At 45.3% G+C, this 27,210-nt stretch overlaps 1 protein-coding gene across 1 annotated transcript; it reads right to left on the bottom strand.

The window, feature by feature from the left end:
* Positions 1-4,253: 4,253 nt before the first annotated feature.
* On the bottom strand, positions 4,254-8,576 carry PSCA (prostate stem cell antigen). Its single transcript, XM_049823925.1, has 3 exons — positions 8,291-8,576; positions 6,273-6,377; positions 4,254-4,699 (listed from the first exon to the last, which is right to left on the bottom strand). The coding sequence occupies exons 1-3, from the start codon at positions 8,340-8,342 to the stop codon at positions 4,488-4,490; spliced, it is 369 nt and encodes a 122-aa protein (XP_049679882.1). The 5' UTR covers positions 8,343-8,576; the 3' UTR covers positions 4,254-4,487.
* Between the last annotated feature and the right edge of the window lie 18,634 nt (positions 8,577-27,210).

The raw sequence follows: 27,210 nt of genomic DNA, 5'->3' as shown, positions 1-27,210 counted from the left end.
AGCACGCTGCTGACAAAGGGTGCAGATCAGAGCAGGAGGGATTGAGCCCTGTTTATGTTTGTTAGGGGTTTACAAGGCAGGAGGGGAGGCCAGCCTTTCTGTCAATGTGCAGTCACAGCACTTGGAAAAACAGCCGTCTTCCTGGTCCTGCCCTGACCCAGCCCAGGTTCTGACCCGTGGCTGAGTCATTTATCTGCCCCAGTTCGCCACCTCCTAATCCTTCCCAGAATTTAAAGGGTTGTTTTTGAGGCTGGCTGTTGGTGACCTGAATGGAGAGTGTGGTTTTGTGCTATTGCAAGTGCCATGCCAGGCACCCATCAAGCAGCAGTGAGTTCTACCTATTAGCGCCACGTTGCATCTGCAGGGGCTTCCTACCCTGGTCTTTACGGTGTCTATCCCAGTCATGGTTTCTCCCTGTTGCACCTTCTCTATCTAATCCCACACACCTCCAGCACTGCATGCCAAAACTCCAGATATATCCACAGAAAGGATATATCTCCAGATAAATCCAGAAGAGAATCACTCAGTGGTCAATCATGGACTCCTTCCAGAATATGTACAGACAAGAAACCGGGAGAAGAAATTGTACCTTCAGCCTGTAAAGGTCTAGACATCAGGTCTCAACCACCAGAGCATGGGAAAGCCCCCTCTTGGCTCCAGGAAGAAATTCTTAAATGCTGTGCTCCAGCAAGTAGACATCATTGTCACATGGGACCAGTATGCTATAAGACAGGTGAACAGCCCCCATTCATCCTAAAGACTTTTGACACCTCTTATTTTCAGGGCTGAATGTTTTTGACCTCTCCAGAAGCTGGAAGAGGCTGTGTCTCACCCAATGTCCCTAGGGACTCCAATGGCTCTGGTGCTGGCTAACACGTTTTGGCCATTTCCGTACAGCCAAACTCCCAGTCTCCAGAAAGGGCCATTGTAACCAAATTTCTTGTTGAGAAAGGCCACTGGATGTGGGCATGCCTGACTGCCTGGGAATTGTTTCAGAAAACTGGAAAAGGACAGTAACGTGTCAGGGACCTTCCTCCAGTGCAAGAAGATGAGCCCCTGGACTGGAGCAGTCATGGAGCTGGTCACCCATGCAGAAAACAGCCTGGTTGGGAGAGGTACAGAGGTACAAAGCCCCCTCTTCAGTGGCTAAGACTCAGGAGGTTTGCAAAAAACAGAATAAATCACCCCACATGTCCCATACCCTTCCTCTGCCAATAACCAGACTCGACTCATACGAGGAAGGTGGTTCATTCTGGATTTTCCTTCTGGGAAAACCCCTTCCCTGCTTCCTACAACTAGCAGCTTGTTAATGTCTTGCATCCCAAGGATTTATGTACTTTTCTCTTTCACAATAGCAGACAGTGTCATTATCTTCTGACATCCCATTTACTTCATCCAAAATTTGATGCTGGCCTTCGTCCCACGGCTATGGGTCCCCCAGGTGACTCATCTCCACCAGGTAAATGCTTCTTTGTTATTTCAGCCTCTGGCTCTGCACACCCTTTGCAGCTCCAATAGTTCTTAGGGTATGAGAGAGGAAAATGGGGCTCTTGGGCAATCTCCCTCCCCTTTTAGTCCTCCACCCACTGCTCTCCTGACTTCAGAGCTCCTTGACTTCATGGGTCCGGCCTGTCTTATTGTTCCCACCTGGGGCTCTTCCAGGCTGTCATGGTTTAAGCCCAGCCGGTAACAAAGCACCGTGAAGCCGCTTGCTCACTCTTCCTCCCCTGGCCTCTGTGGGATGAGGAGGAGAAAATACAAAGAAAAGCTTATGGGTTGGGACAAGGACAGGGAGGGATCACTCCCCACTTATGGTCACGGGCAAAAGACAGGCTCAAAATGGGGAAGAAACAAAATCAATTTAATTGACTACCAGTCAAATCAAAACAAGGATAATGGGAAGTAACCCCCAAAATCTTAAAACACCTTACCCCCACCCCTTGTTTCTTCCCAGGCTCAACTTCACTCCCAGTTCTCTCCACCTCCTCCCCCATGTGGCGCAGGGGAACAGGGAATGGGGGTTGGGGTCGGTTCCTCACACGGTGTCTCTGCCGCTCCTTCCTCCTCAGGGGGAGGACTCCGTACTCGTTCCATGCTCTGCCGTGGGGTCCCTCCCACAGAAGACAGTTCTGCATGAACTTCTCCAGCGTGGGTCCTTTCCATGGGCTGCAGTCCTTCAGTCCCAGCCTGCTCCAGCGCAGCCTTCCCCACAGAGCAGCGGTCATCTTGTGGGGCATCCATCCCCCTGCTCCGGCGTGGGCTTCTCTCTCCCTGGGCTGCAGGTGGGCATCTGCTCCCCCACTCCCCTCCATGGTCTGGGGGGGACAGCCTGCCGTCTGGTCTCACCATGGGCTGCGGGGGCATCCCCTCCTCCCCACCTTCCTCACTGACCTCAGTGTCTGCAGAGCTGTTCCTCTCACATTCCAGTCTCCTCACTCACTGCAGGTTCCCCTTCTTAAATCTGTTCTCCCACAGGTGTTACCACCATCACTGATTGGGTCAGCCTGGGCCAGAGGCGGGTCTGACTTGGAGCCGGGGAAGCTTCTAGCAGCTTCTCACAGGAGCCACCCCTGCTACCAAAACCCTGCCACACAAATCCAAACCACAGGCCCATCTGTGTACACGCTGCTGACACCAGCCTTGTCTTCCTTCTTTTGTTGTCTGTTGGGAGGAAGCCCATGTGACACACTGGCCTTCTCCAGAATGTTTCCTACCTTGTTTTTCAGATTTCTTCACACATGTATTTCTTGGAGGTCTTATTTGAGGATTTCTTTCAGGCAGCTTTGTATAGTACTTTGTACAGTACTCTGCTGCCTTTGCCAAACACTATACAGGATCTCCCAATGCAAGGTGGGAACGCCCAAGTTTATATCCATAAAATAAACTATCTGGAGAAGGCAAACTATAATTCAGAATCTGTGACTATATAGAGGGGCTATAACTGTGTAGAAGAGGTGTTAAAACTATAAAGTCTGCTTTGCACACAGATACCTCATTGGTTTCAGCAGCAGAGAGGGCTTGAAATGGTTTTCCAGATATTTGAAGCTCACACAGCTGCTACATTCATTACACCAGTAAAAGTGGGCAAAGCATGATTGTAGCAGTGCCAGAGGCTGCACTAAGCCGCTCCTTCATCAGATGTAAGCCAAATCTTCTATATGTGACGAGTGGAGAAAACCATTCTGGCTTCAGCAAGGAGTCCCAGGAAAGGGGAAAGATCAGTGGGTGAAGAAGGGAAATTTCTATTACAAAGAAGGAAATAAAGGACTCCTCATGACCTCAACAAATCTTCAGGAAACACCAGTCTCAGCCTATTCTTCAGCACTCCTAGCCCTGTCCTGAGAGCACCTCAGGAGGAGAGAAGTCAGCCCCATGCCTTTCCCTAGCTCCCTTGCTCTTGTTTTCCTTAGTCTTTTCCCCACACTTGCCTCCTCCCCATCTCTCACGTACTGTATCTCACCTGGGAATGGAAGTGGGTGCGTGCTCACCTCCACGATCAAGGTACCCAGAGGGGAAAATGGGAGCTCTGATGGTTACTTTCTCCACTCTCCCTGGTCTGCTGGGCAACCCCACAGGACCCTTAAGATAAACACCTCTTCAACCTTGTGACAGGACCTGTGGCCCAAGCTGTGGCATGGGGAATGGATCAAGGAGGAACTTGGTAAAGCTTGAGAACCTGCCTCTGGGAGATTGGGACCTTCACGGGATGCCACCATGGCCAGCATGGAGACTGGCAATCCCAGAATTGGCTTGGTTGACCAGGACACCACGGGGACACCCTTTCCACTTCACTCCAATGGTTATTGCCCACCATGGCTGTCCAGGTACCTGAATGTGCAGTCCTGCTCATCGTCCCAAGGATGCTACATCTATGGGTAGGCATATAAATGGCTGTATGCACCTGCAGCAGGGAAGGTGAGCACTGTTTTTGTCTTGTATGGTAGCTAACAAGGTGCAGGGTCCCAGGGTCTCTAGGTCACAAGCAAGTTCCCCTCTGGGTGTGATTGCTCTTCACAGGTTTTCTTGGGGTATATGCCCTCCAGCGTTTGTCATAAGCCAGAACCCCTCAAGCTTTGGAGGTGCAGTTCCCACCTCTATTCTGCTCTGCCATGGCACCTCTCAGCACATATCATCGCTACACAGCAATGACCAAGACTGAACATTGGCCAGACATGCAACACACCCACTTGCAGTTGCTGCTGGGTGCAGAAATACATGACTAAGCGATACAGAGGTAACACATCCACACTGGATTCAGAAATAAGCATATTTTAGGTGTTATGCAGATAGCATGTACACATGTTTTCTTATCTGGTAGCACTACAGGAATACAATAACAGGAATGAAGAAGCTATCATATGGCAAAGATCTGCCATCAGCTCCAAGGATGCTGTGTGCCCAACGCACCACACTGCTCCCGGTTACAATTCTTGTCATAAGAGGGGTGCTCGAAGACTTTCTGTGGTCGTGGGAGCCCTCTTTGCTCCTCACAGTCTGTTGTTCAGAAAGGTCCCGAGCACGCCGGCTGCTATCCCTGCTGCCATCCCATAGCTGCACCTCACACTGCCTGCTGCGTTGACATTGCAGAGGTTGCTGCTGCAGCAGGAGATATTCCTGTTTCCCACGCTGAAGTCCTGATGGAATGGTTCACATGACGGGTCACAGCCCTTGCTGATGATGCTGAAGAGCCCTATGACTCCTGGAAGGAAAGCAGGACCATTACTACAAGGATTCAATGCAAGCCAAGCCTCATGGAGCTGAATAATGAGAAGTTGTTCTTATCTGAACTCACTTCTTGGAAAAAAACAGAGTGTTTCAAAACAGCTGCAAGTTTCACTGTAGCAGGTTCTATTTTTGGGGTGTCAGTTTGTCAGCAAGGGGAGAAGGATTTCAATGCCCGAGTGTTTGCTTAAGGCAGTGTATTCCACAGCACAATTCTCAGGGGTTTCTAAAAATGCACCAGCTACAGAAAGTCTAATAAATTAATTAATAAGGCAAGTAGCTATTAACACCTCTGTTGGGGAGTCTAAGTTACTAATGGATGAGGAGCAAACATGTGGGGTAATCTTTGCTCATAGGCCATACATCTTTGTTGCACAGAGCCTTTCAGCATGCAGGGAAGTTACAGAAACATGGCTCTCCACATTTCACAGATGACAGAGTTACAGTTTCATTTGTTTCTGAGAGGCACAACCTCTTTTTCTGTGGCCAGGTCGTACTCAGTAACTGCTGGTTACCAGCAGATTATGGTCTGCATGATTGCTCCTGATCTTGCACAATCTATTCCGGGCACCAAGTCTTTGACATATGCAAATTCAATGTATAGGGCTAAGGTTAATGTGTTGCCTCTCCTGCATGTGAGTGCATGGCCATGGGTTTGCACATTTCTAACAAGGACAAAGCCTACTGGAAGTATTGCATTTACTGCCTGACAGAGATCAGTTTGAATATGCCACTGATGGTTTTGTGCCCCAGGTCTAAGAGCAACTGAGCTGTCACCACAGGTCTGGACAGGGCAAACATTTTTTTTTGCCAGATCTAGAATGGGAAAATTAAATCATAATCTGTTAAAGGAGTTTACCCGGAGATCGACAGATGGCTGCATTCAGAGCTGGCTGTAGGTCAGCCTAGGTGAAATTCTGTTCTTTTCATTGAATTCACCTAAAGTCAGCTCAATCTGTTGTTGAATTGTCCTCCTAACTTTGTGACTAGGTTTCACCAGACTCAGCCCCTCACATTTTAATTAATGTTCCAAATTTTTCAAAGCTACAAACTGAACTATTGCCCTTGTAAGCAAACCTTTTTGGTGTTATGAAGGAGAAATAAACCTAATTTTGTACAGGTGAGAGACATTAGTAGGTATTTGCAATGTCAAGCACACCCTCCTGAGATTCATTCCAGGCACTGGCACTGTACTGGCCGTACCGCTCAGTTTTTAGCACGATCTATTGGCAAACACTGAGGAATTTATGGGGTACAGCATGCACGTACCAGTATGACTTTATAATCACACTCTTGTGGCCAGTGTGGGGAGAAGAGTTGGTGATGGCCAGCACCATTACCAAGGGACCAGCTATCATCAAGGGATAAATAATTTTCTTCTATCATTTCTCCCTCGATGGCTTTTCTCTTTCTGCTGCGCACTGAGATTTGCAGGCCCACACCAGCTGGTGTATCTAGAGTAGGTGAGGCTGGCTTGGACATCTGAGGCTGGGACCATGCTTGGCTCCAACATCACAACTAAAATATTGCCCACTCCCACTTTGACTTACTGATCACATCTGTCTTGCATGCTTCTTGCTCCTTACAGTCCACTTTATTCTGACAGTTGGCATTGCTGAGCTGTGATGTGCAGCTGTAACACTGCAAAGAAGAACCTGCAAGAGACCAAGAGGGGTTATAAGACAAATCTATCTGGAGCTTTCCAGGAAACGCAACTTCGTGCTTGCATTGGGAAACAGAACCATTCCTGTGGGTCCTCAAAGGAAGACAGCACCTGTGTTATTGGGAAAACAACAGGTTTTCCATTTTCGGTGGAGAATAGTACACTCGCTTGAGGTTAGAGTCGAGTTTTGCACATGCTGAAGATGTTTCAGATGTAGTCAGTGAAGTGAGGGAGCAAAAAGAAACTAGCTGGATAGCTGGTCTCATTGGCTGATCTCATCAGTCAACGGGAAGTGCTTCCCAAATGCTTCTTCCTCTGCACGTGGGATGCCTAACTCAGCTCCTGTCTGGAACAGGCTTTTTGTGATATTCCCACCTGGGATGGGATGAAGGAATGAAGTCCCCAGAATGACAGGATTATATTATTTGTCTGCCTGTATAAGCATTAATGTTTTACCAGGTGGGGTTGTGAGCTTTAGCTGAGGCATTGCCAGGGTTGAATAAAAGAGGGAAAGCCCAGAGGGAAGAAAGGGTGAGGGAGGGATGGAGCAGGCAATTTGCAGGGTCTCTTCCAGCCCGTTGTCTCAGGTTGACCAACTTGTGACACGTACTCTCCATCACCCCCCTCTTAGAAAGCAAAGTGCAAACACAGCTTTCGTTTCCCTCTGAAAACCAGGTCACCACGTGTTTCCACCCCCTCACGGACATGCCACTCTATGGGGGATGCAAGTCAGCGTTGTTAATGTCTGCTGTGCCGTTATACACATCAGGCAAAGGCAGAATAAGCATTGCAGCTTACAAATGTCTAGCCCTGATGAAAAATAGTCCTCAGAGGAGTGAGAGCATGGTGCAATTACCTGTTCCTATTACCTACCTGCGCCCCAGGGCATCACTGGAGCCTTGCAAGTGTGAGAGTTAATGTTTATGTGTGTACTTTAACCCCATGACCACCAGGCTTGTATCATGAATCCCTCAGGTCAATACCCTAATGCCTAATATACCCTGTGAGGACACAGAAAAGCCCTATTTAGAAATTAGTGTTATTCAGTGCAGGAACAAGAAGTGATTTTAGGCACTTGGTCTCCCTCTGTCCAAGCTGTTCTGGTATAAATGACTGATGCAGTCACAGAGGCAAGGAGCCAAACCCCAGTTTGTCTGTAGTGCTGCACTCTGCTCTCACATTTATCTGACTTTTAATGCAATGTAAGTCAAATTTCAGAGCACTCTGATGGAAGCTGGCAGAAGAGAAGATGTGGCTAGGACTGTACAAGATTCTTCCCAGCCTTTTCCTTAAACATTCTCAGCTGATTGGGAAATGTTTCTGCTCAGACCTGCTTCTTCTCTGGTAATGGAAAAGCTGGTTTAAACTCTTTTTTTCCCAGTGAGGCTAGAAAAATCTGACAGTGTCTGATGTCCCACTCATCCAGTTTATAAAATAACATTCCACGGCATTCTCCCTTTTTCTGTCCCATTAAAATCCTGACAATCCATGCCACTTTTGAAATGAAGAATCAGAAAACAAGTTGGAACAAAACTTACCTTTGCAGAAACATTGCAATTTTGATAGCCTGGGAAGAAAAAAAATAATGCTCCCACCCCACTTCACCACCTCCCACCCCCCGCTCCCATAGCTATATGGTCTGGCTTAAATAATTTTGATTTCAGTTAAATTCAGTTTTGTATAGGATTTATCCTTCCTGGAAGCTGTTTGACCCAGCACTAGGTTCACACCCTCAGCAGGGTGGGACTATGCATTTTTTCCATGCAACATCCCGACAAAAAGCAAATGTCTTCATATGCCAACAGTGTCAGCATTTCTTCCCTCACTGCCAAACTCCATCACAAGTCTTTTTTTTCTGAAGATCTGCTGGAGGGGACGTGGGTCAGGGACTCCGTGCTGTCTTACCTGAGTCCAAGCACAGGACTGCTCCCAGCAGGAGGACAAGGCAAGCCTTCATTTTGGGATAGCCTCCCTCGTGCTGAATACGGATTGTTTTCTCCCGAGACAGTTTATATACTGTGGGAGGCAGCAATCAGGCATGCCCAGAAGGTTACCCTGTGAAGGCACCTGAGCGATGCTGCTCACTGGACCAATGGAGGGATTGGTTTCTGGTGGTGGTATTTGTGTTAGGTGCCTCTCCTATCTGACTGCGACTTTTGGAGCTACCAGCAGCTCCTCTCCACCACTACGCCCCTGCCTTTCCTCCTACCCTTGGGCAAAGTGTTCACATGAGTGGAAAAAACCCAAATTCTTTAGAACAAGGCTGGCCTTATGCGTTTCTCCAGAGCCAGCGAGGCTGTGGTTGCACCCTGTGAACAAGGCTCTCCACCCCCATTGCTATCCTGAGTGGAGCTATTGTGTTTAAACCCAGGACAGAATGTTCTTTTAATAAACACCGCCGGCTATTTATCTGCATGTGTGAGTGTCTCTGTGACACTCGTGGCATGTGGTAGCAAGGTATGTGGGCAAATTACAGTGCATTAGCCTCTTCCAGGTGTCCAAGTGTTCGTTTTCCCTTATACATATGTATTGTCTGTAGTCTAGTAAAAGACAATGGCCAATTCAATTTTTTTTTTTTTTTTATGTGTGTTGAAACCAAAGGGACTTTGTGATGGCTTTGTTTGGTATTATTTTCTTCTGCCACATCTGTACTGTGGCTCGCTTCTCTTTGTCTGTCTGTCCAGGATAGGTTGAGTACCATTTTGACACTTGAACTCAAATCGGCGTGTATTGTAAACAATTCAGGCTTGTCAAAGAAATGCCACTTCTCATCACAGATGAGGGTCAGTTCAGCCACATTCCAAACTGAAGTGTGAATGTTTGCTTTTGAGGGTTGATTAGAGACCTCTCCCATCCCTCATGTCCTTTGACCACTTCTCAGTACATACCGGCGTAAAAGAAAACAGGCCTTTCTGCTAAATTCAATTTGCCACGGTTTCTCGCTTTATTTAGGGTTTTTCCGAAAACTCAGGAACTTAGTGCTTTGCAGTAATAACCTTCAGGGATTTGCTCTCACGCAGTTTAGCTCTTAGGACACCAGGCACTTTTTCAAATTGAAAGTAAGGTGTGCTGGCGTGTTGGTGGATCATTGCTCTTGATCAGGGACTTTGGGATGAGTGATAGAAGGTGAGCTAGACTAAGTCTGCTGAAGTTAATGACACTGCCTTGATTTACACCAGTGGAGAATCTGGTGCAGGGGATGATTTTTGCAAATCCTATTTCCTCTGTGGGGATCTTAAATGCTTCCCCTTGGACTCTTGAACTTCTGTTTAGAAGGAAAAAAACCCAATCGACCAACACTTTCTTTCTGTCTCTATTGACTTTTGCTTCACAGTATTTTTGCAGACCATTTCATTTATAGCCAACTTCTATGGAAGAGTTGGATAAAAAAAGTGGCAATATGCTCTCAGACTCTGGTGTTCCTTACTCAGAGATACTTAAGGCTATTTTTCTTTTTTAATGCCTTATGATTGTCCCTGTAGGGTTTGGTTCCTTGTGTTAGGGAAGGATAGAGCCAAGGGGAAAGCATAACCTAGTCACCCTATGAAATCCACCCAGGCCTTGAATTAAAAATTTCTTCCTTCAAGCCACTCATCGATAAGCAAGAGGGAGTGCTCTTTTCATCCTCAGTGGCCTGACTTGCTGTCAGTCAAACTCTCCTAGTACTATGTACTATTATTTCTTTCTATTTTTTTTTTCGTAACAGCATCAGGGCTGCCAGTGAAGGCCAGGACTTACGGTGCTGTAAAAGAGATGCACACAGCTAAGAGCCTGTCCATGCCCCAGTCCTGTGTGAGAACCCAGTAATTCCTACAACCTTACATCGAGTGTTGCTTCTCACTGGTTTTTTTTCAACATATGCATGCAGTTCCTGCTCAAGTCCTGAAGATGGCAAACGTGCCCTGTTATAATTATTATACATACATTAATATGCAGTTGTCCATAGGATTGGGTGTGCATGGTATTTTTTATTTTCCTGATGTTATAAAATCCCAAGATCATCTAACTGCATGAACAAGACCATCTATTTTCCCTGGGAATCTAAGGATGTGTACAGTTCACTTTTTTTTTTTTTTTTTTTTTTTTTTTTTTTTTTTTTAAATACTGATTTATGTTGTCAAAGCAGATTCCTGATAGATACAGGCCTGGAGCTTTCTATTGAGGAGGGAGGGAAAGAGGGCTTGATTATTTGCTGTATCCTGGTTCACCTGCCTGGTGTCAGGCCAGGAAAGTGGGTGGTGGTGGATCGTGGTACAGAGCATGATGTCATGGATCACACTGAGGAGCTGGATAACCGTGGTAGGCATGAGCTGGAAATTTGAGGACAAGAAGGGCAATAGGTAAAAAGATGCCTGGGAAATTTAGACAGAGATATCCAGTGTCTCTGAAGGCAAAATAAAGTTCCTTCGATTTCCTGAGCTGTGTCAACCGTTTGGCTAGGTGGTCTGAAGAGGCTGTAGGGAAGTTTGCAAGATGATAGAGATAATGTATTAAAACCGACTTTTTTTTGTGGGCATGTCTTTTATAAGCAGCAGAAAAAAAAAACCCAAACAGAACCCAGTAAAGAGGAAACTAAGATGAAGTTCCACGCACTCATCCAAGCTCCTGAATGAACTGTAGTCCTTGAAAGAGCCAGATCATCAGGGGATCCTGCAGAGCCTCCAGCCTCTGAGCTCAGAGGTGTACTACCTTCTCAGATGCCTTAATTCAAGCCAGAATTAAGTGCAAGAACACGAGGAGCTTCTGTCCAAGGCTGCCTGGCCCTGAAGAGAGGTCACTGCATTGCTTGCTCAGCATGAACGTGGCTTGCATCTCCTTTTCAGGATGTTCTGAAGTACACGTGTAGAGGTTGCAATGGACTGCAGAGGAAACCTTATTGACTTTTCCACTCCTGGAAGGTGTTTGGTATATGTGCAGTGAATGAGCTGGTGCTGTCTGCAGTGATGTCTGCAAATCTACTCAGGCTATGGGGATGTGGGATGTATGATAAGGGATGTTAGTGGCCAATTTTAGGCATCGAAGTGGGAATTTCTAAAACACCTGCACAGCTGTTTTCCCTGGAATGTAAGCAGCCTCAGGAGCAGCGAACTGTCCCAAGTCAGAACAGGTGGGGAATAAATGACACTGATTCACTAGATGACAGTAAGGCAAATCGCATTACGAGCTTATCTGTAAGGAGGGAAGTATGGATCCTAAATGAGATGTGATTGGATAGACAGGAAGATGGATAGATAAGGGGAGAGAAAGATTTAAAAATGAGTAGATATACAGATGTCCACAGAGATGGATGGATAGCTAGCAGTCAGGAGGAGCTGTAGTAGCTAGTCCTGTGTATCCTTTTCTATGTGCAGGATTACAGGCATGCTTCGCTCTGCTCTATGTCCCCTGTCTCAGCCTAAAGGATTTCTTATCAACGTCTCAGCTCTTTTCCACTCTCCTGTGCACATGTCTTGGGGTGGACGGGCACGATGCTGGGCCAGCAGCAGGAAACATGATTCCTGCTGCTCCAGGGCTGCCCTTGACTGCCAGAAGAGATAGGCTCCAGCTGCTACATCTGTAGATGCTTAATGCTGTTTCATGTTATGGTCTAGCTCACACTACAAGGATTTATTTCTAGGTTTGCTGTTCAAGTAAGCTTCAGAGCACAGGGAGGCAAGGCTAGACTGCCTGAGACATCTTCCAGAGTCCAGCAATGGAGACCGAAGCTTTCATTAAGAGCAGAACATTGAGCAAAGGCAGAAAGGTCTTGGGGTCTCTGTCACTGGGCTGCTGAGGGACCTTCGGCATGTGCCTTCCCTTCTTTGTGCCTCTTCCACTAATAGGCGTCATGACTACTGCATCACAAGGGAATTGTTTTGAGATCTGTGGGTGCAAACAAGTACAACCAGTGAGCATTGTAAAGGTTTAAAAAGCAAGCAACCTGTTTGACCTTGAGTATTTCTACAAGGGTCCAGGCACAGACCCAAACATCCAGCTATTCCCATTTGGGATTTCAGATTTCAGAGGCTAGCCTGACGAACCTTGGAGAAAAATTTCACCTTCACATCACACACGAACTTGCTGACAACCATGAAATCAATGCATTGCTGCAAATTAATCCCACCACGGTGCTAATATTGTCTGCGGAGCAAACTGTAGGTGGACAAAATTCTGAGGGCTGTAGAGGTTAGAAATGTCCATACGGTGGTGCTGTTGTTACGTTGCTGGTGCACAGACCTCTCGGTGTGTGGGAGCAGCCCAGACTGTTTGTTGAAAATCTCGGCAACTTCAGAGCATCAAAAATGCATTTGACATTTTTTTTGTTATTTTGCTAATTGCTAAGCTCTTTTGGTTGTAAAAGGCTCGGAGTGTGGGATCTCTGCCAGTTTCTGCTGGCAATGCCTTGCGCATCTCCGAGTTTGCAGGAAAAAGGGAGTGCATTTTCCTATGCCTACGCTTCGGAGTTGGGGTAAAATGTGGGGACAGTAGCCTGCGCTACCATCACAAAGCAGTTCTGTGCTTGCTTTGCCATTGCAAAACATTTTCTTATCCCTTCACATACCAGACTTTGCAGTTTCCTATGGCCAGATGTAGTAAGAGGTAGTTTGCAACACAGGCAGAAAACATGACTTTGCTGAGATCACCCAGTGGGGCAACATCAGACCTCAGACCAGGACCCTAGCACGCTTGCTGCTTCCTAGTCTGTGTCCTTTTCCTTCCATCAGGAAAATTATTTAATTACTCTGGCCCCTATAGGAAACCGCAGAATATCAATGGGGAAGAACTTGTGATTTCCAGTCCAGCTGCTGCAGGTAGAAAAGGGTAGACCTGATGGCTGGACACACCAAGCCTGTCATAAGGCCTTCATGCACAATTGCCCCCCATGTGGAAGTGGTGCATTCAATGCATGGTGACTTATGGTCCCTCCTTTTTTCTTCTTATCCTCATTTTGAGGCCAGTACTCATGGGTGGTACTGCTTACCCCACTTCAACACAGCTTAGGGATGAAACTTCAGCACGGGAGCTCAGCTCATGGTCTCACATATGGGAAAAGTATTTTCTTGAGGGAACAGATTTGTCGGGCCGTTTTGTGACTTGATTGTGAATTTATTGACAAAATATCATTTTGCTGACAAAGAAATGTTTTGCAGAAATAATAAAGCTATTTTAAGTCCAGGATGGATTTTGCAATCGAACCCAGGTAGAGAACGCAAGATCAGCCTACAATAGCCAAATGCCGTTGGTTAGGACATGCAATTAAGATGCAGGAGATACAGGAGCAGTCCTTTTAAGTCATATTTCCTTTTGCTTGAGAAGATGCTGTATCCACAGATACTAGAATTCAGATTGTACTTGACTTTGTCCCTCCTCTTAGAACTGTTCCACTTTGTGTTAACTAATTATAAACTAATTGGGCTGGAGAGATGCAGTGTCGTGAAGCAATTTGATTTTGATGAATTGGCAAATTCTTACAAAAACTGTTTCATTAAAAAAGTTTTTTTCCTGGCTGCTTTATCAAATGCTCCAATGCTTAGGACAGCAGAAGATGAGTGGTACAACCCAGGAGACATAATGGGAATTCTGATTAATATCTGTCATTTCCTCCTGTTTTAACTGTATAGCTGGAAAATCAATTCGAAAAATCAACCCACAGTTTCTTGGAGTCATTGCAAAAAGAAAGGGGTTTTAGCTAAATAAGGTGCATATGAATAGCTCTAAAGAGAGGGCTTTATTCTGGCTTTATATCCTATTTTAAGTACTGGCTAGGAGGCTCTTTGGCAAGCAGCACCAGAGGAATGAAGTTGTTTCTAACTCCAGCTCTCATCCTGACAGTATCTAAGTAGCCAAAGTAATCAATACAGATTAGAAAAAAAATTATCATTACTTCATTGTTTTCTTGCTGTATCCTCAAAGTATTCTTTGGTGTATCCTCAGATTAACAGTTTTTAACTGCCCGTATCACACTGATGCAGTGATTCTCTGAGTTTCTCCCCATGTCACCCACTAACAATGAGCTCATGCGATGCAATTGGGTTGTGATATCTGGCCATACCACCCTGGCCACTCTCTACCCTCAGGGAAGACTGGTCAGGGGAACATGGGGTATTGTCTAACTTTAGGATAAGTCAGACAAATTGTCCCCCCAGCTCCATTTGTTGGCTACATCTCTACTGACTACAGTGGGAGCTTGGATACTCAGCCCTGAACAGGCCATTACCTTGCAGATGGTCATGTTTTGTCTGATGCCCAACAACAAATGCACACATAAAAGGAAAAAAAAAAACCAAAACAGTGTTCATATGGTGTGACTCAAAGCTGTTCTCAGCAGTTACATTTTTGGTTTTGTCACTGGAATGAAATCATCCTTCACACATCCCCAGGCAGGAGTCAGAGATCCCTTCCCCTACTTGACCTTTACAAATTGCACATCCTGCTTTGCCGTAACCTTTTCAGAGGTGCCACAGACCCCAAGCATAGATTTTTTGTAATCGATACCACAGCCCTGCATTGAGCACATGACTTAACAACTGCCTTCTCGGTCTCACAGCAAAACCTGTGATGCTAAAGGATAGAGACAGGAATGTGCCTGGGATTAAAACGGAGATCCGACAGCGCCTGAATGGAGGAGATGGATTTACAGACTCGGCAGCCTGGGCACAGCCAAAAGGGTGCAGTTTTCATGAAGGAAGTTTTCTAAGCTAGTGAAGCTTAGTTTTCCATGTATCCTCTGTCCTCTAAGCTCCCAGTTCCCTGTTTATGCACCTTTTGGTTCCCTCCCATGACTCCTTCCTCTTTGGCTGGGCAAAAGGCATCATGTTCAGGGTATGGATTTTCTGACTGGCAGCTGGCTGCTGCTTCTAAGAGTGGTTGAGGAGCTGAGGGACCACTCATTTTGGTTTTTCTACTTTATTTGACCAATTTTCACAAAACCGAGAGTATGTCTAGACCTTTGAGAACTTTCTCCTTGTTGAGTTTGCTTGAACCTAGGCAGGCTGATAGCCAGTCAGATACGTGGGCAGGCAGGTGGATGGATGGAGGGATGAACAATCAATACAACTGCCTAAGCCATATTTCCATAGACCAGGTTAAGAACTTATGGAACTGTAAACATGACATGAATACACACACACACACACAAAAAAAAACCAAAACAAAGCCAAACCCAAAAGAAAAAAGGATAAAACCACCAAAGAAAATGTCAGGGATTTCAATATCAAGGATGATACAAAATAATTGCTGGTGAGGGAATAGATAAAGAGGTAGCAGGAAAGGTAACAGGTGCCATACCTCCCTTGTGGTCCACAAACCCTGCATGGAAGAAAAAAAAGAGTCAGGAGTTCAGGGAACAGTCTGTTTCTCCCATTTTGATGGTTCACATTGGATGGACCTTGGCTAATTCTTCTTCACTTCACAAAGCAAGGTCGTATGCTCTCAGGGGCATAGCAGCCTGGTTTGAATTAATTTTCTATTAATTACTAGAATGATTTTAGCATGAATAAGCAATGGCTATTTTTAGCAGTAGGACTGATTAGGCATCAGAGAGAACTAACTGGGGAAGTTGTGGGGCTCCTGCTGCTTAGGAAAGGGAGAACGACCATCCCTGGTCGGACCAAAAGGTCCATCTGGCTCACGTGCTGCCTCTGCCATTGGCCCTTAGTGGTTGCACAGGGAAGGATTATAAGAGAAAAAGTCAGAAAAGACTGCTTTCTCCCACAATATCCCCCTAGTTTTGGCTACCTGTGGCTTTGTGGCTTCATGAGCGGGAGGTGGTATCCAGACCATTCTGTTTTTTTATGAAAGACTTGTCTTCATGGATTTCTCCCACCCATTTCTCAGCCTTTTGTGGGTTTTGGTGCTAAGACATCCTCTGCAAAACCTTTGCTTGTCTACAGCCTCACACCTGCTCTTTCCAAGACAAAATAACCTCAGTACTTTCTTCTTTCCTCCCTGGCCACATTTTCTAGACCACGGCTGATTGTTTTTACTTCTCTCTGGATCAGCTCCAACAGGTACATCTTCAGGCTGAGGTCTTCAGCTCAAGGTTGGAAGCCTTTTTTTGGAAGATAGATTTTTGCCAAAGTTGAGGTATTGCTCACACTGCAGTTCTAGTGGGGTTAACGTAAATTCTGCAGGAACTGAGGCAATGTGGTCTGCTGTTTTCTTCCGGCCATTCATTTCTGAAGCTATGGCAACCTTTTTTAAAATTCCAAGGACAAAGTGACAAGCATGTGCTTTGAAAAGCAATGCCTTTATCTCCCTTAGTAAATTAAATATCCTTGTAAGGGTGTTCTGTTTTTTGTTGTTGTTATTTGGTTGGTTTTGGGTTTGTTTTTTAATTGTTATTTTTACCACTGAGACCAATGGGCAAGAAATGGTTGTGCAAATGCTACAAATTCTCTTACCCGCCCAAGTAGGAAGACTGCATCAAAGCTATTGGAAATAGTCCCTGGCGCATACTAACTTCTAACTGTACAGAAACTTTTTGGGACAATGGTAGACATTTAGCTGCATTTATTAAACTCAGTGCTGCGTGAGTGTTGAGTGAAAAGACTGCTCTTAAATATAAAGAATAGCAAGTTACTGGCAAATGATGCTGATGGGAATGTAGCAGGACAGATAAAGTTTTGCAGAGCTATCTAAGTTAAGGTTTTTAGCCTAAGATAATAAAAAAGAGACATCAAGGGAAGAGGCATCAAAAGAAATGGGCACAGGTGAGGGGGCAGAAAGAATGAATTTTCCATCTGAACAGCCAGCATCAGCCACAGTACGAAATCAGGCTGGTTTAGATAACCACTGAATATAAAAATGAGATTAAATTTTTGATAGAGTTTGCCTGGAAATAAGGTTATAAATTAAGCATATGTAGTTACCATATTTGTAATAATGCAACTTTACCTTAGGGATTGCAGAAGAGAAGGTAGGCTGTGCCCTGGAGATGCTGCGATTCCCACGTGTGCATGTGTGCACAGAGCGCAGACTCACCCTTCCCTCTACTTTAACACCAGCAGCTTTAACATGACTTAACCTAAAACATCTGACCCCTATTAGTGTTTCTTAAGACTGTAAAACCCACAAGAGTTTCAGCAGGAATAGGTTAGTCTTTTTGCTATATTTATAAAACTGTACTACTTATAAGTTTGGACTATTTTCCACACAGCATTGTGTAGCCTTGTTTTCATTTATTTGCAATTATTGTTTTCTGTAAGAAAGTTTAAAAATCAGTTATCCGTAATGTCCCATTTGTTTTTTTCCAAACCAGTAAGGTGTTAGTTGACCTGGATCAAAACTTCCCCAGGGTCGAGACAGACAATGGTGTTCCAATACAGGAAACATCCCCAGGCACTGTTTAATTTACAGTGAACTGAGGATTTTTGGCCATGAAAGCATCAATTACAATCCACTAATTGGGGTGACTCCTGCTTCGACGTTGAGCCTGGCTGCAGTAGCGGTAGCTAGGCTGTTTGAGCAGCTTTGCTTTGTGGCTTATCTGGGAGGAAGGTGTTTCATTTGTGTCTGAGGGCTTTTAAAGCACTTTGCAAATATTAATGCCTTCACACCAGTGTGCTCCAAGTGAGGTAAATATTGGGCCCATTTGCAAACAAAGAATGGCAAGAGCAAATGATTTGCTCAACATCCACTAAATAATGCAGCTTTTTAAAAAAAGTCGACCTTCAAAAGACACCCGTTGGGAAGGGAGTAAGAGTCAGATAGTCTCTGAAACGAATGAGTCTGCACAGGTGGACCGCAGTTTTAAAGATAAATCCATGGAAACACGATGTAAAGACATAATTTGTCTAGTAGAACTCCACTGGCTGAATGATTGAGCATATCACGAATATAATCACTGGTGTTAGCTGCAAACTCTGCCTTGCAGCCAGGGTTCACAAGGTGCAGAATACACAGTGATTACTTTCCCCCTGTGCTGAAATGCAACCTCCTCAAGGGGTAAAACGGGTTGAAGGAGGTGTTTGTCTGGCCTGGAGCTTGGCCAAGTCTCATGGTTGACTCTTTCTGCAATTACTGCTCGTGGGGAGCCCTGCTGTGGTTAACTCTCGCCTGCAGCTGGCATCGCTGATGAAGCATCTCCCAGCACTGCTCTGAGATGGTGTCTCAAAAGTGCCTTTTTAATTACCTGGGGATTGCAATTGGCAAAACACTTAAGGGTGTACTTAACCTTAAATGTGTACATAAGTTCTATTTGGCTTGGCTGAGGATGCAACTCGTGTCTTACTCAATAAACATGCCCTCAAACAACGGGTAGGGACATCCTCCACGCCCCCCGACTTTTTATTGCTGTCATTCATTCCCACTAATATGGGTATTTCTTGCTTTCCTTGGTCATACTGTCCTGTCATAATATACTTGTTGCTCTGTGTAAAGAGAGCTGAGACACTAGTTTGGATTGAAGGCCGCTTGCTTCTACATATGCCCCTTTGAATTTTTCTTTTAGTTCCTTCTCTGGCTTTTTTTGCCCATCTTTTTTTTTTTAAGAACTCTGTTTTCAGGCACCCAAACTATCTGGTAATTACACTGTCTTTGATAAACATTTCTATTAATCACAACTTGTAAAATACCTTGCCTGTTCTAACTACGTGCAATTTATCATAAAGGCGTCTGAAGCCTTTGCTTTCCCTCTTCTGTGTAGAAGAAAAGGAAACAAGAAGTAAACTCACAGTGTTATTTTAAGTAAGCTATTAAGAATGGGAGTTAGTTTATAGATTACCCCTCCCGCCTTTTTTTTTTTTTAATGAATATGACTGCTTAGACTTCCTTTAGCAGGGTTATATATCTTGCCTCCTGGTTTTATATTGTTTTATATATTGTCTCCTGGCAATATATTTTGTCCCTAGATTTTTTTTAGTGTATTTCTTTGATCCCTCTTCCATATAACCACATCAGGTTTATTAAACACCACAATGGCGTAGAGAAGTGCAAACCCCTGCAAAGGAGTGGCAGACCTGTTTGGCTTCTCTTGGGATCGTACGTCCTCACCCAAACTCCATTCAGGTGAGTCCTAGGTCAGTCTCCATCTCCAGATGATGTCCCCCAGCACAAAAGGCAGGAAACAAGTTGAGGGAAATTGAGGAAAGTCCTTGTCAAAAAGGGGAAAAAGAAGTGTTGTTTGTCACCGTTAGCATTTAGGTGGTGCCTTAGCCTAGTGAGCAGGTACCAATGACCACTCTCTTGTCCCTGCTGTGATCTCCTGCTCAGTTGCATTTATTGACCTCTTCTACCATGCTCCTGCGATGCAACCGTGTGCTGACATAACCTTTCCAGGCAGAAAATTACTCCCATGAGGCATGTGGAAGTGTGGGAAATATTTTTTAAGCGTCTGAGGTATGAACAGTCATCCAAAGTCTTTGCCTTAGCTGTGGCGGACAGGAGTTGTTTTCCTTCTGAAAACACCTCATCACAGGAGATGTTAAGGAGCTGCCTAATATCGTGAGCCAAACATTTATTTAGCTACCTTCCATCGGTGGAAAGGTCCTAAGGTCTGGTCTGGGGTTTCCCTGTGTAAGATGGACAAATTAAGCCAAAATTTTAGACAGGTTGAAGTTCATAAAACCAGTAATACCTAACTCTGAGGCTGTAATCATCAAAATCACTGCTCATCATAAGATTGCTTAAAACTCTTTAAATCTAACCTCTGAGATGGAGTGCAATGAAGAAAGAAATCACTTATTTCCATCTAAGCCCTGTCAGATCCAGAGATCCACCCAAATCTCCCACAGGATCCAGCAAGGCTACAGAGATCTTGGGACACCAGCTATGCCTTGAGCATCTTCTTGGTGATCCTCACAATCCTTTTGAGCGGTACTTTGCCCAAAGACAAATTTCAATCTCCTGTCCTATGAGGCTGGTAAGAAACTTTTGCTCACGACAAGGCTGCAGTTCAGCTGTAGGCATTCCTGTTCAAGGTGCTCCTTTATAAAATGTGACTGTGGAGTTCCTAAGGATCGCAGCTGAGAAAGTCTGTACTGCACAGCTTTCCCCTGAGTCAACACATGCTTCTTTGCTCCTCCTGCTCACCTGGGAAGGAGGCTTTTCCCCTCCTTTTTTTATCAACTTCTGCTTTTTCTTCAATTTATTTCTGTGTGTTTTTATTGATGCTGCTTTCTCCTGAAGTGCTAGGGAATGGCCTGAGCAGGAGACAAGCTCTGGGGCAGGAGATGTTCTATTCCCACTACTTTAGAATGTGTGACTTCAAGAAAGAATTCTCCTTGGGTGAGATTGGAAGAATTAGAGCCCAGGCTCAAACAGGAAGAATTGGTTGGATTTCTCCTACCTTCTCCTGAAGAGTAGGGTATTATTTGCTTCACCAGGATCCTTTCAGGATTTTACTTAAGGGAATGGCTGCTGTTAAAAGGATATAAAGCAGTAGCGGTGTTCAGCCTCTCTGTAGAGAATTTGGCACATAGCATGTGCCAGGTGATTTGTGTTGACAGTGCTGTTGCTTTTCTTCAGCCCCCATGTGGCTTTTAAGGCTGCAGCTGGGAGTACATGTCCCCCCCTAAATCACAGCTAAGCTATAAACCTATTCACAGCACTGTAGGCTCTTCAGAGGGGGTAGCCAGCGCTGTACTTTTCATGCAACAGGTATTAATTAAAGGGGGAATGATGAGTGTGCTCCCTGCCAGACTGCTTTCGTAGAGGAGGGAGCAAGCAGGATTGTCTGCATGTCTGTTTGGGTATGAAGAACAGGTATGGAGAGCAACGAAGACAGTGGCATTCACAGGGCTGAAGAAAGTAAGACTGGTGGGATTTCTCTTCTAAGCCACCGTACCTTGAGCTGTGCCAGAAAGATACCTAGGGGCAGTGGAGCTGTGACATTGGGAAAATCTTGATGGATTGCACCCAGGTTATCCATCCAAGACCCAGAGAGACTGGGAAGACAGTTAACTCTATCCCAGCTGAAACCAGGACAGGGTGATGGTGTAATTTTGCCCCATATATATATAAAATGAGCATGCGTTTACTTTCCCTCTTATCTCCAGTTTTAGGGTTCAATGAATGAAAAGACAAAAAAAGGCAGCACACACGCCCCCTGTGCCTAGCCCACCAGATGTAAGGGTCACTACCTTTTCAACAAATACATGTCTTTTCAGATGAAGAAGGTGTCACTGAGCTGTTTCTCAGCCCTGGTGCTTGCAGAGGTGCTGATGAGTTTGGAAAATCAACTTGCTTTTGGACCTGGTTGGCCAGAGACAACAGAGACAAGGGATGTGGAGCATGTGGATGAGGGTGGTCAGGAAGAGTGAGAAGGTCCTGCAGAGCAGTGCCCACCCCATGTGTGCGGTGCTGAGACAGTCAGATATGCAGGGGGAGGACAGCCTAAAGGAGCACCTTTCTCCCAAAGGGGATGAGTGCTGTGACCATCAGGAGGACAAGCTCTGTCTGCAAAGGTTGACACTGCCGGGAAATCCTGTCTCCCTAACCACTCTCAAAGTTTTCCCCAGCACCAGTTTCACACAGGCTGATGCTTGAGGAATTGATAGGCCTGAGTCTTGCAGGAAAGGTGTTTTACAGCGGTTGATTGAACTCCCACAAACAGATTTTGTTTTCTCTTGAAGCCTCCTTGGGGACTGCTGGGCTCATCATATGTTATTCTGTGGACTAAAAGTGGTTGCTTCCACAAGGTGGGAGCTCTCTTACCCTCCAACAGGGCAGACAAACATTTGAAAAGCACATTTTGGATTGCACTGCCTTTGATTTTTCTTTCAGCCTGGCCCCTGAAGTCAGCAGGGGCAAGTGGGATCTCACCAAGCAAGAGGTCCAAGGAAACACAAGTGGTAGAAGCTGGGAAGCAGTCCCCCACCGGATCCTGAGCAGGGGCTCAGAGACCTCACTAGCATATGTCAGAGGTTCATAACAGAGATAGGAACATTTTTAACTTATGGTAGAACTTGGTTTTGGCCTAGTGACAAGAGCAGAAAGCAGTCAACAGCTTTGCACTAAACGTAACTCGGTTTCCACCCACTCCCTTTCCTTTTGTACCGGTGTAACCTCTGCTCTCTCCATTTCCATTGCAATTATTACCAATCTGGGGCAATACATGTGATGCACTTAGAGACGTCAGGCAGGAATCGGATGGTGTCGAAGAGGAGAGGAGAGCTAGCACGCAAATTAACACGAACACTGTAGAATTAATGCATTTTCCCCTGATGGCATCAGCATGAAAAAAATGCAGGAGCATCCACTGGAGAGAAGAGGGACTGGGCACGGAATGGAGCAGAAAAACACATCTGCAAACACATCACAGTTTCTGCTCTGTCTCTTCATCTGAAATGATTCACAGAGTGCCTGTCGCACTGGTAGCTCGCAAATTGTTGGTGGAGGGTAATGCTGCGAGTGGGCAGCCTGCACTGCCGTGAGTGCACGGCTCAGTTGTGCGGAGTGGATCCTGGGGCTGGTTGGAGAATCACCCCTCTTGCTTCACCAGCATGCTGTTTCTTGTAGGTTGGGTAAGCATAACTCATCTTAGAGAGTCTCCAGGGTAAATCCAGGCAATTAACTTGTTTGAAAGTGTTCCCCTATGAATATTTTAGCATAGCTGCTCCTGCCAAAGCTCCTGAAAATGAACACACTCAATAGAAGTGTTCAAAAAGTGCAGAAACATGACAACAGGAAGATCTTAAAATAGGAATATTTGCAAATCATTCAGGTGGATTATTCACCGCTATGTTTCTTTGGCTTTTGCTTAATTTTGTTCATTGCTTAACCTCTAAGAACTGACAAGCAGAAAGAAAACACAGGGTCCAGCCTGCTCAATACCTGCTTCACTGCTGAGCAAAACCTACCAGATATGTATCATCTTGGGATGTTTCTGGAGTTCGTAAATATGCAAACTGAATGGACTAGCTTGAGTTGTACAGTGAGATCAGACTTGATATGCTACTTAAAAGTGCAATTCTCCTTGAATTCTTCTCGCTGAATTAAATACACAATAGGGACCATTCTAGACTCACCTGAACCTACCAGAGAAAGATTGGGAGAAGATATAAAAAGTGGGAAAAAGAGCCGGTGGGGACATATATACAGGAACCATTCTGGAATACCTTTAGCAGAGCAAGGATATACAGAGCAGAAGAAGAAGGATTGAAAAAGGACAGTTATTTTATGTGGTCTGGGACCCTCTCTTGTTCTTTGTGACCTCAGCTACCCAAATGATCTGTCTGAAAAATGTGCCGATAGGCATATTAATTATAGGTCAGCTGCACAGGGCCATGTAATCATGGCTGGTCTTATTTAGCATTTCTCAATAGCTTATCCCAAAACATTTTAGTGAGGAGGAAAGCTCACAAGGGGAAGGAATTTTGTTTATGAGACCAACAGATGCAGCTGGAGAACACTGTTGAGCTCTCAGGCACAGAAGCCCCTCATCAGGTCTGAAACTGAAGCAGCAGACTTGAACATAAGTACAGCTGAGAGTAAAATTGCTCTAAGTTATCTTCATGGTGTTAATTGCTGAGATAATTTGAGAGGAAAGGCATCTTGCACTTGCGGAGCAAGCAGGTGTGTTGGTAGGGCTGGTGAGCGGTAAGGTCATTACCCTGCAGGATAGAGGGACAGAAGAGAAGCAGATCTAGCGTTATTATTCTCCATTATATACACTGGGAAACTGAGGAACAAAACAGTAAAAAATTTGCCTAAGGTCACCCCACTGGCAGTAGCAAAGCTGAGAATAAAAATGAGAGTCCTGAATCTCAGTCCGTGGATCCTGGGATTTCCCTGCAATAGTTGTAGCACAGTCACTGTCGTGTAAGGGAAGAGAGAAGGAGCTCTTGGCCGGGGACATTGGGTCATATAGGAGAGGACTCTTAGGAGCTGCAGCAGGGAATGTCGTTCTCTAGTACAGCTCCTTTGGTCTTCTGGAGTGGGACCAATTTCCTAACTCGCACTAAGATCGAAGTGGTTGGATATTTCCTGAGCTGGGGATGAGGGTCTGAACCTCAGGCTCCTTTTTATGTTTGTTATTCAATACAAAGTTCTCTCTTTCACATTCAGGATTCTGCCCAGTGCCCTCATCTAGCGTGATCAACATCCCCTGCACAGCAGATCCTGCTGTACCTTCCTTACTGGGTCTACGACAACATAATACTGGAGAGCCTGACACAAAGACTGGAGGGCAGCTCCAACCATCCTGATAGGTCTATGAGCCTGAAAACATTAACCACCATGATATGGTGTCATACTGGAGATAATAATTTCTCCCTCTAACATCTATGGAGGAGATAAGAGGTAGGACCATACTGGTTCCAGTTCTAGGGTCACCTTGATTGGCATTAGCTCAGGTATCGGAGCTTCACTGCATGGTAGAAATGTGCCTTTTCACCCTTTCCAAACTTTTATCCACATGGCTGTTTCATGAAGAAATTGTCCTTGTTAGCCTAGCACACCGTCTACCTTCCTCATCTTCGATGTACTTCAGGCATGAAGTTCACCAGAATTGAATCAGGGAGCATCTCCATGCCAGCCCAGTGGGAGTAAGCACCGTTACTCCGAGATGACAACCCAAGGAGCTAATAGTGAGGGAGAAGGAACTTCCTTCTTGTCCTCTACTCAGGGAGGTTAGGGTGGAGATGTGGGTTTGCTTACTGGCGACTTTCTTTTGCAGCTGTCCTCTCACACCACTCTTCATAAGCTTTCATCACAAGTCAGTCCTGATTTAGCCTTTACAGAGAAATCTGCTGCCAGCCGAAGACTTAATTGCACTAGAGGCTTTCAACAACCTGTGCGTTAATGAGCCAGAATTCAGATATTTGTGACTTAATGAAAAACCCAGTAGAAGGGCTGGTCATGGGCTTCAGGCAATTCTGCATTGAACGGAGGAAGCATTTGCTCTTGGTTAGGACATTAATACAGGGAGGATAGAGGAGAGTGGCTTGTCACCATCTGTCAGTTCTACCTGGAGCATAGCCAGGAGAGCCAGGCAGTTAATTAGAAATAAGAGCTGCTTCCTTTCACAGACATATATATATGTTTATATATAGGCATGTGTGTATATTGCCATTAGTGGAAGTATCTCTTTCTTTTCTAATTAAATGAGCCAGCCAGAATTTTGTTAGATTATATTAGCTCTGGAGAACTTGCTCAGTCACATCAATCTGCTTTTGCTCTTCACGAGCTCCGGGACAAGCTTAGGGAAACACAGCCCTACAGCAAGGGATGATACAACACTCAGGTATCTTGCTTTTTTTGAATGGGCTTCAAATGAATGACATCAGTTCGAGAGAGGAAAGCCATCATCTGTGTTACAGGATTCATTCTTCTTGCTGGCATCAACAGCAGCTAGTCTTCTCCTGACACGTTTAATAAGCAGTGATTGCAAATGCGCCTTGCTAGCAGATATCATCTCCTTCTCCCAGATGTCCATATTGTGTCCAGTCAGCCAGCGGGGGTAGCCACTCCTGGAAGGAAAGGAGCTCCTTCTCAGGCCATCAGGATCCAGATGATGAATACAGAAATGCTGTGAAACTTCCAATAACCAGATGTCTAGAAGGACTGGTCGTGCTCTGCAGACCTAGGGCAAACTTCCAGTTGTCCTATGAACAAAATACGCTTGTCTATAAACAGTGGGTCCTGACAGAAGTCCTCTTTGTGGATTTTGTATGAAAGGTTTACAGAGTTGCGATTTCTACGTCTCCATACAGCTTTGGGTGGCAAAACACAACACGTATCTGCCCAGAAATAACTTCCTTTTGTGGCCTGACATCGCTAGTTAAAAGCAGAGATGAAGGTAGATTTCCTTTTAAGCTGTGAGGAGGTCTGCATGCTCTTAAAACTCTTCTCCAGCTGAGATGGAGACACCTGCACACCCATGTGTAGTACCAGCAGAGATGTGAATGTGTGTCCCACCAGCACTACAGCATCTTCTGTACGTGGGCACAGGTTTCCCCTGGACCCTGCACCGAATCAGCCAGTGTCCTGCAGAAATCTTGACTGCCTTTGGTAACCTCAGGTTGCACAAGATGCCAGAAAAACATCCTTTTCAGCAAAAAAATCTTTGGTTCCTTCAACCAGACTCAGTTCTGCTTAGTCACAGGAGAATCTCTGAGAGGAGAGAAGGCAGCAGCGGGTCTCAGAAGATTTATTCTTGTTTCTGCTGAATGACATCATCTTTTCTTTCTCACTGACCTCAACCAAACATTGGAGAGTTTAAATCTTTTCTGTCTCACACTGCACTTGACCATATCCCTGTGTCCCTAGGTTTGTGATCCTCCTCCCAACTCCTCGTTGTTGCTTTGCTCTTTCTCCTCTTTACAATAACTTCCTTTCTGCACGGAGAACCTTCCAGTGCAGCTCTCCCAGCAGGTTTCCAGTGCATCCTTGTCAGAAAAACTCCTTTGTTTTTTTGGTAAATGACTCCCAGAAGAAATGAGACATGAAGAAGTGATTATACTGAGAAGGAGGACAGAGTATACGTGGAACTGGATTGAAGGGACTGCTTGAGAGGCCTCTTTGTGGGCTGTGAAGTCTAGAGTCTGTTTTTTCTAACAAGCCCATGAAGCCCCAGACAGATGTTTAACATTCAAATGAAGCAAGTCTCCATCCCTCCGCTTCTAGCAGACATCAGTGTGTGCACATAGATAAGAGATGAGCTAAGGTTCACAGCTCACTTGTGGAATGACTCATCCCTTTAATTACATCCCTTTAATTACAAATTAGCCTCCTTGACCTTTTCTTCTTGCTTTCTCCTGAGTGCCACAGGACAGTCTGATCTCTGTGCTGCCAAGAACAGAAGTAAGTGACGTCTCTTGATGGAAACACTGTTTGAGCTGTGGCCACGCAGTCACCCCCCTTAATCCCATGAGTTATGCCAAAGAAGTCCCTTTTTCTTGAAAAGG

Source organism: Accipiter gentilis, chromosome 2, assembly GCF_929443795.1.
Source record: "Accipiter gentilis chromosome 2, bAccGen1.1, whole genome shotgun sequence".
Taxonomy (NCBI): Eukaryota; Metazoa; Chordata; class Aves; order Accipitriformes; family Accipitridae; genus Astur; species Astur gentilis.
The sequence above is the reverse complement of the archived record's forward strand: the minus strand, read 5'-3'. Positions and strand labels throughout refer to the sequence as shown.

Excerpts from the sequence above, each read along its gene's own strand:
- PSCA (XM_049823925.1), bottom strand. The coding sequence starts at position 8,342 with ATGAAGGCTTGCCTTGTCCTCCTGCTGGGAGCAGTCCTGTGCTTGGAC. Across the intron at positions 6,378-8,290 it reads AGTCCTGTGCTTGGACTCAG|GTTCTTCTTTGCAGTGTTAC; the intron begins GTAAGACAGCAC and ends GGTCTCTTGCAG. Across the intron at positions 4,700-6,272 it reads ATGCAAGACAGATGTGATCA|GAGTCATAGGGCTCTTCAGC; the intron begins GTAAGTCAAAGT and ends CTTTCCTTCCAG.